The sequence below is a fragment of the Carya illinoinensis genome, chromosome 9, assembly GCF_018687715.1.
Source record: "Carya illinoinensis cultivar Pawnee chromosome 9, C.illinoinensisPawnee_v1, whole genome shotgun sequence".
Lineage (NCBI taxonomy): Eukaryota > Viridiplantae > Streptophyta > Magnoliopsida > Fagales > Juglandaceae > Carya > Carya illinoinensis.
This window is the reverse complement of record NC_056760.1, coordinates 17,166,544-17,180,843: the sequence shown is the minus strand read 5'-3', so window position 1 is coordinate 17,180,843 and position 14,300 is coordinate 17,166,544. Positions and strand designations below refer to the sequence as shown.

General features: G+C 34.6%; 1 protein-coding gene across 1 annotated transcript; it reads right to left on the bottom strand.

Annotated features, from left to right (window-relative positions):
* Positions 1 to 8,285: 8,285 nt before the first annotated feature.
* LOC122276867 (secreted RxLR effector protein 78-like) lies at positions 8,286 to 8,717 on the bottom strand. Its single transcript, XM_043086762.1, has one exon. The coding sequence runs from the start codon at positions 8,715 to 8,717 to the stop codon at positions 8,286 to 8,288; it is 432 nt and encodes a 143-aa protein (XP_042942696.1).
* Between the last annotated feature and the right edge of the window lie 5,583 nt (positions 8,718 to 14,300).

Genomic DNA, 14,300 nt, shown 5'->3' with positions numbered 1-14,300 from the left:
GAGTAATTGATGCTCCTGAAGAGAGTAAATCTCCTAAGAAAGAACCTCCTGAAGAGGTATTTCATGAAATGTCTTCCCTTGAAGAGGGACAGGTACCTGAAAATAACGAGATCTCGATACATTTCATGAGTACAGGAGAAATTTTGAATAGAAATAAAACTGTTGTCGACAACATATTTTCATATAAAATGGCTCTTGACATTACCAGAAGTAATGAAGAAATTGAGCCAAAAACTGTCGAAGAATGTCGACGTAGAAATGACTGGCCAAAATGGAAATCAGCTATTGAAGCTGAATTAAACTCGCTAGCAAAGCGAGAGGTCTTTGGACCAATTATACAAACACCAAAGGGTGTAATGCCCGTTGGATATAAATGAGTATTTATACGTAAACGTAATGAAAGCAATGAAATTGTGCGATATAAAGCACGACTTATTGCACAAGGTTTCTTGCAGAAACCGGGGATTGATTATGAGGAAACATACTCTCCTGTTATGGATGCAATCACATTCAGATATTTGATCAGGTTGGCAGTTATAAAAAGATTGAATATGCAATTGATGGATGTGGTCACTGCATATTTATATGGATCATTAGATCATGACATATATATGAAAATCCTTGAAGGATATAAAATGCCTAAAGCTTCTAATCTGAGTACATCCAGAAGTATGTATTCTATTAAGTTTCAAAGATCTTTATATGGGTTAAAACAATCCGGACGCATGTGGTATAAACGCCTTAGCGAATATCTATTGAAAGAAGGATTTGAGAATAATCCAATATGCTCATGTGTTTTTATTAAGAAATCAGACTCCGGATTTGTTATTATTGCGGTTTATGTTGATGATCTAAATCTTGTTGGAACTCCTGAAGAGATCAGAAGAACCGCTACATATTTAAAGAATGAATTTGAAATGAAGGATCTTGGCAAAACGAAATTTTGTCTCGGCCTGCAGCTCGAGCATTTGCCAAATGGTATTCTCATTCATTAGTTAAATTATACAGAGAAAGTCTTGAAACACTTTTACATGGACAAAGCTCATCCCCTGAGTACTCCAATGGTTGTTCGATCACTTAATGTGCAGAAGGATCCATTTCGTCCTTGTGAAGACAATGAAGAAATTCTTGATTCTGAAATACCTTATCTCAGTGCAATTGGAGCCCTGATGTATCTTGCAAATTGCACTCGGCCTGATATTGCATTTTCAGTTAATTTACTTATAAGATATAGTTCCGCACCAACTCAAAGACATTGGAATGACATTAAACATATCCTTCGATACCTTCGAGGTACGGTTGATATGAGATTATTTTATCAACATGGTTCAAGTCCACAATTAGTTGGATATGCAGATACAGGTTATCTTTCAGATCCACACAGAGGTAGATCTCAAACTGGATATATATTTACTTATGGAAATTCTGCTATATCATGGAGATCTGTCAAACAAACACTATCTGCTACCTCTTCAAATCACTCAGAGATCATTGCAATTCATGAAGCAAGTCGAGAATGTATTTGGCTAAGATCAATGATCCAACATATTTAAGAAAAGTGTGGTCTTCCAGTGATTAATGATAGCCCAACAACTTTATACGAAGATAATGCTGATTGTATTACTCAAATTAGAGGAGGATATATCAAAGGTGATAGAACCAAACATATTTCACCTAAATTCTTTTATACTCATGAACTTCAAGAGAAAAGTGAAATTAAAATCAAGCAGATACGATCAAGTGATAATCTGGCAAATTTATTCACAAAAGCATTACCAACTGCAACATTTAAGAAGATTGTGCAGAACATTAGAATGCGGAGACTTGAAGACTTTTTATCATGCACTTTTCAGGGGGAGTAATGTCTTAAAGACTTATACTGATTGTACTCTTTTTCCTTCGCTAAGGTTTTATCCCACTGAGTTTTCCTTTGCAAGGTTTTAATGAGGCAATCTTAAAGCATTTTACAGTACACATGAATATTGTACTCTTTTTCCTTCACCATTGGTTTTTTCCCACAGGATTTTTCCTTGGCAAGGTTTTAACGAGGCATGTTCATTATATGTGGTCATCTAAATGGGGAGTGTTGTAAAATAACATTGTTGTAAAATAAATTTTATGACCACCTTGAACTAGCCGTCAAATGCATAGTGCATAATGCTAGCATAGTGAGTTGGCCAACATATGCATAGTGCATAGTGCTAACATAGTGCAGCATAGTAAGCTAACATAGTTTCCTTTGTACGTCTATATATATCGTTGAATTTTTTAAAAAATTCATAAGTTTCATAACTTCTCTGAGCTCTATCTCTTTCTCTCCTTTTGATAGTTTCATAACAAAATAGAAATTTTTTTGTTTCACATATTTTTATTCTGATTTTGCCCGTCTGTAACTTTTATTTCCATTTCCCTTTTTTCCATCTTTCACTACCCCAACTTTTGTATTTCTTATCTCAGGTTTTTGTCATTGCTGACAAAGTTGCCCATATGTTCTTCATGCCTGTTGAATTTTGTTGGATTTTTTTACAGTTTTGCCCTTAGCTTCTATTAATTTTTTTTATGATTTTGCCCGTTTAACTTTTTTATCCGTTTTTAAACTTTTATTTTAATTGCATGTTAATGATTTTGCCCATTTCTTTTCAGGTTTCCTTTTTTGTCTTTTTTCAGTTTTGATGTTTATCTACGGCTCTCACCGACTGCCATGTTCACGATTTTGCCCATGTCATCTAATCGTCTAAATAATTTTTTTTCATTTTTACCCCTCTTTTGGAATATCCATTTTGCATGCATTTCGGAATCACCCTTGCAGCTGCCGTCTTACATTTTCTTTCCCAATTATGTCACTCCATTTATCATCTATCCCATTTTGTCTATTACTTTTTCCCTGTTTTACCCCTAACTTTATAACCAAATTCAAAGTCCTTTTTTACAGCTTTTGCTTTTTCGTTCATTGCTTTTCTTCTATCACTCCATCGCACCGCATTTCCTACCGAGTGAGTTCTCCTGCTTGCATAGTTACTCCTCTGAAAATCTGGATTTCTTCTCTCCAAACCATGTAAATTCTAGAATCACTTCACCACTCTCTCAGTTACTTCTCTCTCAATCACGTAATTTCTGGAACCCCAATCCACCGCCTTAGTGAGTATTATCTCTCCTTCACTTTTCCTTTATATATATACCACAGCAGCCCAGCCAACAAAAATTTAAAAAAAAAAAAAAGGCCCTAAATCAAGCACCGCATCAGACCAGTTGTCCAACCAACTTTGCAAAGAAAAATATTTTGAAGATCAAAACCAGGGAATGGCCACAGCATTCTGTCACCCAACAAAACCAAACCCAATTAGCTTTTCTTCTATGGTGTGTGTATGCCACGAGTATGTGCAAGAATGAGAGACAGAGACAAACAGATGCATTACTTCTTGATGTTACACTGAAAAATATGTGATAACGTATGTGCAACAACAGCTTCATCTACAAGTGCGACGGCCACACATTCAACTACCTCGTCGACAACGGCTTCTGTATTTACCCTTGATTTTATAACCAAATTTAATCCTTTTTACTTTCTGCTTTTCCTTTTTAGACTAACAATATTGTATTTTTACATGAAATCATACTCAATGTCTTTGAATTTCGATAACTTGAGTAATAAAATCATACTCATATACATGAAAGCAAACGAAATTCAAGCACAATCTGTAATACATGATCTCTGAATTTCAACACTATGATCAAATAGATCATGAGGATATACATGACAGAAAATAAAACCCAAATAGACTCAACAATATATTTGAATTTCGATAACTTCAATAAGAAAATCATGCTCACATACATAAAACCAAACCAAACCAAATCCAAACACAATTTTTAATACATGTGTAGATCTGAAAAAATAAAATAAAAAAATAAAATTCCCTCCGACGATTTCAGAAAAGCATTATTTGCATAAATATGGGTCGAAAAGCATTCTTTGCATAAATGGGTCAAACCTCTTTCTTTTTGTTCACACCAGAGATGATTTACCAAGTCCGAACGATTGTCGACCACCAATCCGCTCCAGAGCAAGTCTCTCAATACAAAGAGACGAGAGAAGAGATTAGAACTTCAACTTTCTAGATTAATAGTCAATCCTTTAATCAATTTACACCCTACTTCCAAATCTTCTATAAAACCCCAAAATATACAGACGAAAAAGAAAAAAACCTCACATTTATCATATATGTTGAAGCAGAGTTCTTACACCGAGATATTAAGAATCCTTACACCAAGATCCTTACGATTGCTAAAAACAGAGGCCCCTTGGGTCTTGGTGCAGGTGGCTATGTAAAACAGTCGCTCTCGGTGGTTGGCTTTTGGAGTTGCTAGCGGAGGAGGAAGGTGCATACACGCTACGAATGTGCATGGAGGGTGAACATGTGATGGCCGACAGTGTCGTTTGTGGAAGCTGGAGGTTGGGGAGAGCAGAAAAGGAGCAGGGGTGAGTTGTTGCTCGTGGTCCATGCGTTTGGGTGTGCCTCGAACTCTTTGGTTTGGTAGATAGTGGTGCACGGCTATTCTAAGTGGTGATTCGCCATGGACACTGACGGAACGGAGGAGAGAGAGAGTGAGAGATATGGAAGACGGGTTGAAAAATAGAGTTTGGCGCAGGAGGTGAAGAAGGGTGTAAATGTAAAGAAGAAAAAGAGAAGCTTTTGTCGTTTGGTAATGGAGAAGAAGAAAAGGAAGAGGAGAAAGCGAGAGAGATCCAGAAGATGGAGTAGGAGAGACAGTGTGCTGTGAGAAAAGAGAAATACTTTTTACAGTTTAGAGATACAGTTGGCGTACAGTCGGTTGTAAAAAAAAATTAATATTAAATCTATATAAAAGAAAATTATTTTTATAACTTTTTATAATTGATATAAATTTTCTTGAATATAAAAATTTTTTTTTATAATTTTTTTTTATTTATTCTATACAGTCAACTGTACGTCGACTATATATGACGACTGTGGCAAAGCTGGTGAGAAAATAACTGTTGGCGACTCGGCAGATGGTTAAAAAGAGGAGGAATAAAAGAACCAGGCTTTTTAACTTTCTTTAAACGGCGTCGCAGGAGGAAATGGATGAGCTAGGTTTTTCTTTTCTTTTTTTTTTTTCTTAGAGGCCAACACACTTTATGAAAAATTACTATAATTTTTTAAGAAATAAATTAATTTCTTTTGCTCTTTAGATGAGAAGTAAATAATGTTAAAAATATGTTTAAATTTATCAATTTCACTATAGTTTTCTATTTTTTGGTTCCAAATAAATACCAATTGTTCATAAAAATCTGATAAAAATAAAATCTTAACAAAATAAATTTTAATGTTGTACAATATTTTATTTGCTTCTATTTTGAGTTATTTATATATTATTTTTTTCCTTTTATTAATGATTTTTTAAAATATATCATTTCAAAATGTAAATATTTTTATGATTGTTGGATAAAATTAATCGTTTAATAACAATAAATTGAAATGTTATATTTTTAAAATTGAAACGTTATATGCTTATTTTACAAATAAGTAATATACAACATACACATTCGACTTTAACTATTAATAGTAATAATAATATGTGAATTAGTATAATTAAATATTTTCATATGGAATTATATTATAATTTCATAATAATTTTAAAATATAATATGTTATTATTAATATTTTACTTTTAGAAGTGTGAGAATGTAAAATTAATGTTTTTCTATTTTCTTATTTCTTACAGTGTCTTTCATAAATGAAATAAATTAATAAATATTTTTTTAAAAAAAATTAATAAAATTGTTTGTAATTGGTCATTTGTAATGTGGTTAAAACAAATTAATAAAATAGTTTCCACTTAAAAAATGGCATTTAAACAAAACCATTTTTTTTCATCGATAAAATTTTACCTATATTTAACTAAGATGCTTTAAATCATATATTTTTCTTACTATTAATTTATTTTCCATCAGATTGGTTTGTGTTTTTCATATATACATTTTCCTGTTAAACTTAGTAATTATTTTAGGTGAATATTATATAATAATTATATTTTTATAAGAGCATATGAAATTGTAAATATTTATTATAATAGGTTTGTATTTAAAAAAAATTACTTTTTTACACTTTTGAATGGTTTTGTTTTTTATATTTGTTTTTAGATATGGAGATTAAAGGCTAGTTGGGATGTAATGGAGATGGAGGGCGAGGATTTGTGAATTGTATGTTGTAGATTTTAAACTGTGCATATGCTTTTTTTTTCTTTGAATCAAATCAAGTAGATCATATATTGATGTAAAAAATGCAAAGATAGATAAGAAACTGTCAACATTACATAGACTGTTTTAACTATACAGTCGACATAACCTGCATTGGACCATCTTCTATCCAGATCTTCTCATACTCATAGTCTAAAGCTAACTTTGCTAACTGGTGAGCAGCATAGTTGGCCTCTCTGTGAACAAAATCAACATGCCATTGAGGCCAAGTTCTTAACATACTTCGAGCATCATTAACAAGAACCCCATAATCTGCACTAATCTCCTCATCAGAAGTCACTGCCTGAACAATGATCTTAGCATCACCTTTAAAAACCACCATTCCCAAACCCAACTCGGCACAGACTTCCATTGCCCTCCTTAAGGCCAGGCCTTCTGCCAGCACAGGCTTTACAACAGGCTTGTGGCTTGCACACACACAAACCATTATACTCCCTTGCTCATCTGGTATAATAATACCATAGCCTGCTCTATTGAGTTTAGTACTCACTGAAGCATCCCAGTTTGCCTTCAATGTTCTCATTTCTGGTTTTTTCCACCTTATGTCTCCTCTGTCACTCATATTAATAGAAGGTACTGCATCTATGTTTGTTAATTAGCATAAAAACATATCTCTATCTGCAGTAGCTGTTGTCACCACCTGTTGAGGGCTTTCTAAATCTTTTCCATGCACAAAATAATTTCTCCTTAGCCAGATCCTTCGCATAATAAAACAGGCCAGCTGAAGTGAATCCACATCCAGCTTAGAACACAAAGAGAACCACAAAGTCTTGAAGTCAAGAAAAGAATTAGGCCACTTGTATGTAGGACAGCTTGACATGGCCCAAACATCACTGGCTGCAGGACATCCCCATATTACATGTAGTGGAGACTCAATTTCTCTCTTGCATATAGAGCACAAGTCAACAGTAACTATCTTTTTGCTTGCCAGATTTTGCAAAGTGAGAAATACATTATGGGTAGCTTTCCATACAAACAGCTTAATCTTCATAGGGACATTTAGAGATCATAAATGTTTCCAATCTATCAAACCAGTTACAATACTCGAGCACTCCCCCTTCATTTGTCTGACCAGTGATTGTTGTAAGCAGTATGCACTTCTCAAAGTGAAAATCCCAGTTGCAGTATACCCCCACATCAGCTTGTCCTAAGTCCCAGTTTTGCTTAGGGGAATCTAACAGATCTTCTCCACATCTTCCTCATGAAATAACTGGTCCAGCACTTCCTTCTTCCATCTGCATTCCCCCTCATCAATCAACTCAGAAACAGTTGAATCCCTGCTAGAACCAAGAATAGGAAGGTTGGGTTGTAACAGCACAGCATGCTTAACCCACTTATCATTCCAAATACTGATACTAGAACTTGACCCCACTCTCCATAAACTTCCTGCCTTGATCAATTCAATAGATGACCATGGACTCTGCCACACCAGGGATGAATTAGTCCCCTTCTCTGCATTCAAGATAGAACCCCTCTTAAAATACTTCTGTTTTAGGAGTTGTGCAACTAGGGAATTTTGATTGTTAAGAACTCTCCATACTTGCTTAGCCAACATGGCTTTATTAAAAAATTTCAGGTCTCTAAAACCCAAACCCCCATCCTTCTTAGAAACTCCCATACTTGCCCAAGACTTCCATTGGACTTTCTGCTTGGTATTACTACCTCCTCACCAAAATTTTCCCATCATCGAATTGATTTCCTGCAGTAGCTTCTTAAGCAACTTAAAAACACTCATAGTATAGGTTGGGATTGCTTGAATTACTGCTTTTAGTAATACTTCCTTTCCAGCTTGGGATAGGAATGTATTCTGCCAACTTGAGATTCTGGTCCATATTCTTTCTTTAATAGATTTGAAAGATTGGTATTTTGATCTCCCAACTATAGTTGGTTGTCCTAAATACCTCCCATAGCTGTTATCTGCTGATACACCTACTGCATTAACAACCTCCTTCTTTTTTTCTGTATTGGTATTTAAGCTAAAAAAAACAGCTGTTTTTTCTCGGTTCTAGCACTGTCCAGATGCCTTCTCATACACTTGAAGCAATCCTTGGAGCTTTTGCCACTCCTCAATAGTTGCTCTACAAAAGAGCACACTATCATCAGCAAAGAAGAGATGACTGACCCTCATCCCTCCCCTAGCAGCTGCAACTCCTTTAATTTTCCCCTTATGCTCAGCCTGAGTGATCAAGGCACTTAAACCTTCAGCACATAATATATATAGGTAACGAGATAGTGGATCTCCTTGCCTAATCCCACGTTCAGGTTGAAAAGAGGCCCCAATTTTTCCATTTATCATAACTAAGTAGCTGACAGTAGTGATACATTCCATTATTAGCTGCATCCATCTCTCTCCAAATCCCATTTTTGACATAATAGCCTCCAGAAACTTCCATTCCACACGGTCATAGGCCTTAGACATATCTAACTTGATAGCCATCGAGCCTGTTCTACCCTTCTGCTTTGTTTTCATGGAATGTAAGAGTTCATAGGCAGTTATCACATTATCAGTGATAAGCCTATTAGGGATAAAAGCACTTTAGTTGCTTGAAATGATAAGATCCAGAACATGCTTCAACCTGTCAGCCAAAACTTTGGAAACCAGTTTATAGACAACATTACAAAGACTAATAGGTCTAAATTGGTTTACAAAAGAAGGGTCTTTTACTTTGGGAATCAAAGCAATAACAGTAGAATTAATTCCCCTATCCATCCTACCCCCATTAAGAAAGTGTAAAACAGATGCACTAACCTCATTCCCAACAATATGCCAATAGGATTGATAGAACTGTGCATTAAAACCATCTGGTTCAGGGGCCTTCAGAGGGGACATTTGTCGTAGAGCTACCTCTACTTCTTCTCGAGTGAAAGGTGTTTGGAGTCTGTAATTCATATCATCTGTCACCCTTTTGGTTATGCACTGCAGACTCCAGCTCAGTTCTTCATCAGAGGGCCTTGTTGTGCTAAAAATGTCTTTAAAATTCTGAGTAAATGCCTCAGCCATTTCTGAATGACTCTCCCATTTTCTACCTTGCATGTCATGGATAGCTCTAATCTGGTTCTTCTTATGCCTCTGAGTTGCACAAAGGTGGAAAAACCTGGTATTTTTATCACCAGCCTGATACCAGTTCACTTTAGCTCTTTGTCTCCATTTAATGTCTTCTTGTTCTAACAAAATCTCCAGTTCTTTCTGTAAATTTTTAACAGCATCTATATTCAAAGGGCCTTCTACATCTTGCAATTTCCTTAGTTCTTCTGTTTTGTCCAGAATTTCCTTTTCACAATCCACCTTCTTTCCCTTATTCCACCTCGTGAGCACTTGAGCACAAGCCTTGAGTTTTTCCTTAATTTTTCCCCACCCATCCTGCCCACATGTCACCCTTCTCCATTCTTTTCTAACAACATCCTCCCCTTCCACATCCTTAGTCCATTTAGCCTCAAACATAAACTTATGACTTTTAACCACAGTTGGGAAACCAGTTCTATAACAGGTCAACAAAATTGGTCTATGATCTGATCTTCTAGTAGCTAAAGTTTCCACAGTTGACCTCTTAAACATGTTTATCCATTGAGGATTAGCTATGACACGATCTAATCTTTCCTTTGTATAGTGAAGGCCTTGCTGTCTATTGCTCCAGGTAAACAAACTCCCTTTCCAGCCCAAATCATGTAGATTATTACAATGCACAGCATGCCTAAATTCCTCCATCTGTTTTTCAGGTCTTTGTCTGCTACCCCATTTTTCATTTGAAGCCAATATCTCATTAAAATAGCCCATGACACACCAAGCTTGGTTAAAACTTGGTCTAATCATAGAGAGTAGATTCCAGGTACTGCTTCTTTTACTAGTTTCTGGATGACTATAAAAACCAGTTCAAAACCACTGCTGCTGATCCTCCTCCTCAGTAACTACCATATGGATATGATGCTGTGAGTAATTCACCAACTCCAGCATATTCTTTCTTCCACAACATAGCTAACCCTCCCTTCTTTCCCAAAGGCTCCACAGCAAAACAACAATCAAACCCAAGTTTCCTTTTAATTGAGTCAAATTTTGATGTTCTTAGTTTTGTTTCTATGAGAAAAACTAAGTTGGGTTTCTTTTCTCTGACCAGCAAGCAGAGATCATGAACTGCACGGGGGGTTCCCAAGCCCCCGACAGTTCCAACTTAGGTGTTTCATAAGGATTGGCAGAGCTATATAACAGCCTTCGCCATGACACCTGTACCCTTAGTTCCATCATCTATTTTTAGAACTCTCCCACGTTTTTTTGGACCTTGACTATCCTGGAGTGCTAGTTCATCAGTCAACAGTCTCTTCTGACTAACATCCACCTTGCTAGATTGAGCCTTAGTATCATTATTAGTTAGAAGACCTTGCTGCCTAGCTTGCCTTTTCCATCCTCTAGTCTTGCCCACTTTAACCTCCCTAGTTTGTGGTTAGATACATCCATACTATTACGCTTCTCAACAGGACAAAAATAAGGCCCATTAGTAGCAACTCCTTGCGTTGGGCTCAGCAATATGGGCTCTGGTGTAGGGCCCAACTGGACAGCAGACTCAGCATTCCTGCTTAAAACTGGCACCTCATCCTCAACTATTTTTTGAAAAACTGTTGGCTCCAAAACAGCAGCCTTTTGATTCGTAACCATCTTATCTTTCTGTTTCCCAGAGTCTCCCCCATTCCTGCTTCTTATCTCCTGGCTACCCTCTTCAAAATTTAAACTCTCATCCTTATCCTGCATCGGCTTATCCATAACAACTACTCCTCCTAAATTGCCTCTCCCAACCTCCGAAAAAATCTACATCCTATCCTGCCTCATCGGAGAATGCAACCCCTCCTCCATCTCTCCATCCACCTCCTTCCTCCATCTTTGTTGATCGGAGCTGGACCCTCTCTGATGGACATCTTTACTGGAATGATCATTAAACTTTCTTTTGAAAAAAGTCTCAGAACGAAGCCAAACACCAAACTGATCATGGCTTGACTCCAGTTTATCAATATTCCCACCTTTGCAGCCTTGACCATCATGCATGATCCTTCCACACTTAAAGCAAAGCTTGGGCAGCTTCTCGTATTTGAGTGGAATCCACGTACTCAAACCATGAATATTAATGTGTCTACCCCTTGCTATGGGCTTATACAGATTTATCTCCACCTTCATTCTCAAGAATTGTCCCCATCCCGTACCATCATCCTTAACATCAATGTCTAACACTTCACCAATAGAGGAACCAATCTGAGTGCCAATCTTTTTATTCATGCAAGCCAATGGTAAATTATAAAGTTGGATCCAGAAAGCCTCAGTATCAAAGACTAGCTGGTTTGGAGATACCAAACCATCAAAAGGTTTTAAAACAAACAAGTTATTATCAATTAACCATGGCTTCCCCATCTTCACCTTCTCCATATCTGCTTCATCCTCAAACATTATGACAAACAAGTTAGAACTTATACTTTGGAATTGAAACGGCTTGTTCACTCTCCATATCTTGGACATGGTATTATGTATTACATCCTTATTCACCACTCGATCAGAGCACAACTTACCCACCAGACTCCTTTCACCCTTTCTAAGAGAAACTGCTAACGACTCCTCATCCACCACTATACTTTCCTCTTCCTCCTCCGATAATCGAAAATGTTTCCATTTTTCTTCCAATGCATCCATAGTAAACCTTCCTCAATTCAGAACACTGAATTAAAAAGACCACCCCCCGTACAGTATCAAAACTATACACCGGGACTCAAAAAAACTTCACCTCTAGTTCCTATTCTCCCACCTGGCCGAGAGAGAGAGAGGAGGAAAAAGAGAGAAGACTTTTTACATTCTGTATAACTGTGCATATGCTTAAATTCGAAATGTTCATTGTTTGTTGGTTTGAATTAATGTGCTAATGTTGAATTTTTATTTATGCATTTAATTGTTTCGCTTTAACACAGTGAACAACATTTTGGGTTGGAGGAAGATTTATGATGATTGATTTAAATCAATCATTCTATTACATGTCATATGGAAATTGCAACAAAACAAATATGACAAAAATGAGAACTTTTCATGTTATAGTTGTAAAGAAATAGCGACTTCACAACCATAGTAAACATTTTTTCTCATAATCTAAAGTTAAAAATTTTTACATTATAATTATAACATATTAATTGCTAATATTAACAAATAATACTTTATTTATTATTCTTAGAAGTCAACTCTTGTAGTCGCTTTTGGATCTACAGCAAAATGAATTTTGGATTGTACAACGACAGATCTGATAGAACATACAGGGAAGGTAAGATTTATATTTTTAAATATGTTTAAAAAAAGTTAATACATTACCGTTTTATATGTTTTCATCATTACATCAGCACCTTTCGTATCTTGAGAATATTGCAAACAAAATTCAAGATAAGAAATGGATGATAGTCTTTAGTGCACTTATAAACAAATATGAAAAATTGCACCAAAATAAACTTAATGTATTGTCTGTTAATAATGTGTCAGAAAGAATAAGATAAGTGTTTCAAAACTTTCAATCATTGTAATATATAAGTATAAAGTACATATGTGTAGTTGTATGTGTGTGTGTATATATATATATATATATATATATAACATATCAAGAAGTGAGCCTCTTCTTTCTCTGCAGTGCACTTTTATTACCCACATGGTAAGAGATTTGTTTACAAAAATTTGTTTCACTCATAATTTTTATAAAATATAAACTATGTATTGTTTCGTTTATTATAATATAGTATCATATATGTGCAACATATCTTCTCTCTGTCTTTAGTACTTTCATTTCTTTAATTATTGATTCAACTTTTTAGGATCATACAAAATGAGGCAATTTTATATTTTCTGATATTTTAACGTAATATGTATCATTTTATTTGGAATTAAATATTTTGTTCTCATGTTTTTGCTAGAAATCCTTCTTATATTTTTTATGTATCATATCTCTATATATATATATATACATGTGTAACTATCAATATTTTGAATACTGTACTGGATGTCGTACCGATCAAGGTACTGAAATGAAATATTTTGGTACCGGTACTGTTTCGTGTACCATTTCAGGATAGTTGATATATAAATAAATTATATATATAAATATATATATATATAAATTATATTCTAAAATAATAATTTATATATGAATAATTTATACATAAATATATATATATATATATTAATTATAAGTAGTCTGGTATGAATTGAAGGTAAAAAAATAAACTTGTAGTTTTAAAAAAAAAAAGTAAAGGTCAAAATACGGGCCGATACGGTATTTCGACCGGTACAAAACATGTACCATACCTGTACGGCCAATACGGTACAGTATTGAAAACCATGGTACCTATATGTAATTGAAGCAACATCATAAATGTTCAAAATTTCTTTTTGTTAAACCTTTCACTATTGTAATTATATATCTATTATCACCTTCTTATTTACTATTTCCTATTTATTAATGATTTTTATTTAATTATTTGTTTAGATTCTCATTACAAAATGTAATTTTTTTTGGCAAATTTATTCATTTAATAAGAAATATGATATTAATAACAAGTTTCATATTTTCAAAATGCGATATTGATTGTTCAATAATAAATTTTATATTAATAAGAATTCTGATATTCATAATACTATTAACGTTGTTACTCGAAACACCGGTAATAAAATATTTCATTCCCTGTAATATTTTATTTCATTCAATTTTTGATTATATAAATATTGAATTTATTCAATTGATTGGTTATTATTCTCAATATGATAATATAGTTTTATTTAACAAATGTGACTATACCATTATTGCATTTTCTTATTATATAGTTTCATATGATAATAGCGTACTCTTGTGAGCTTAAGCACCATAGCATTCATATATAGATCTTTGCCACGTCTCGTATTTAATTCCTATCCAGAAATGTGTGATTATCCATTAATCATTTAAATATATATTTTGAAAATAAAAGATAATCTAACGGTTAAAAGTGAGGCCCGCGGTATGGCATCATGATTAAT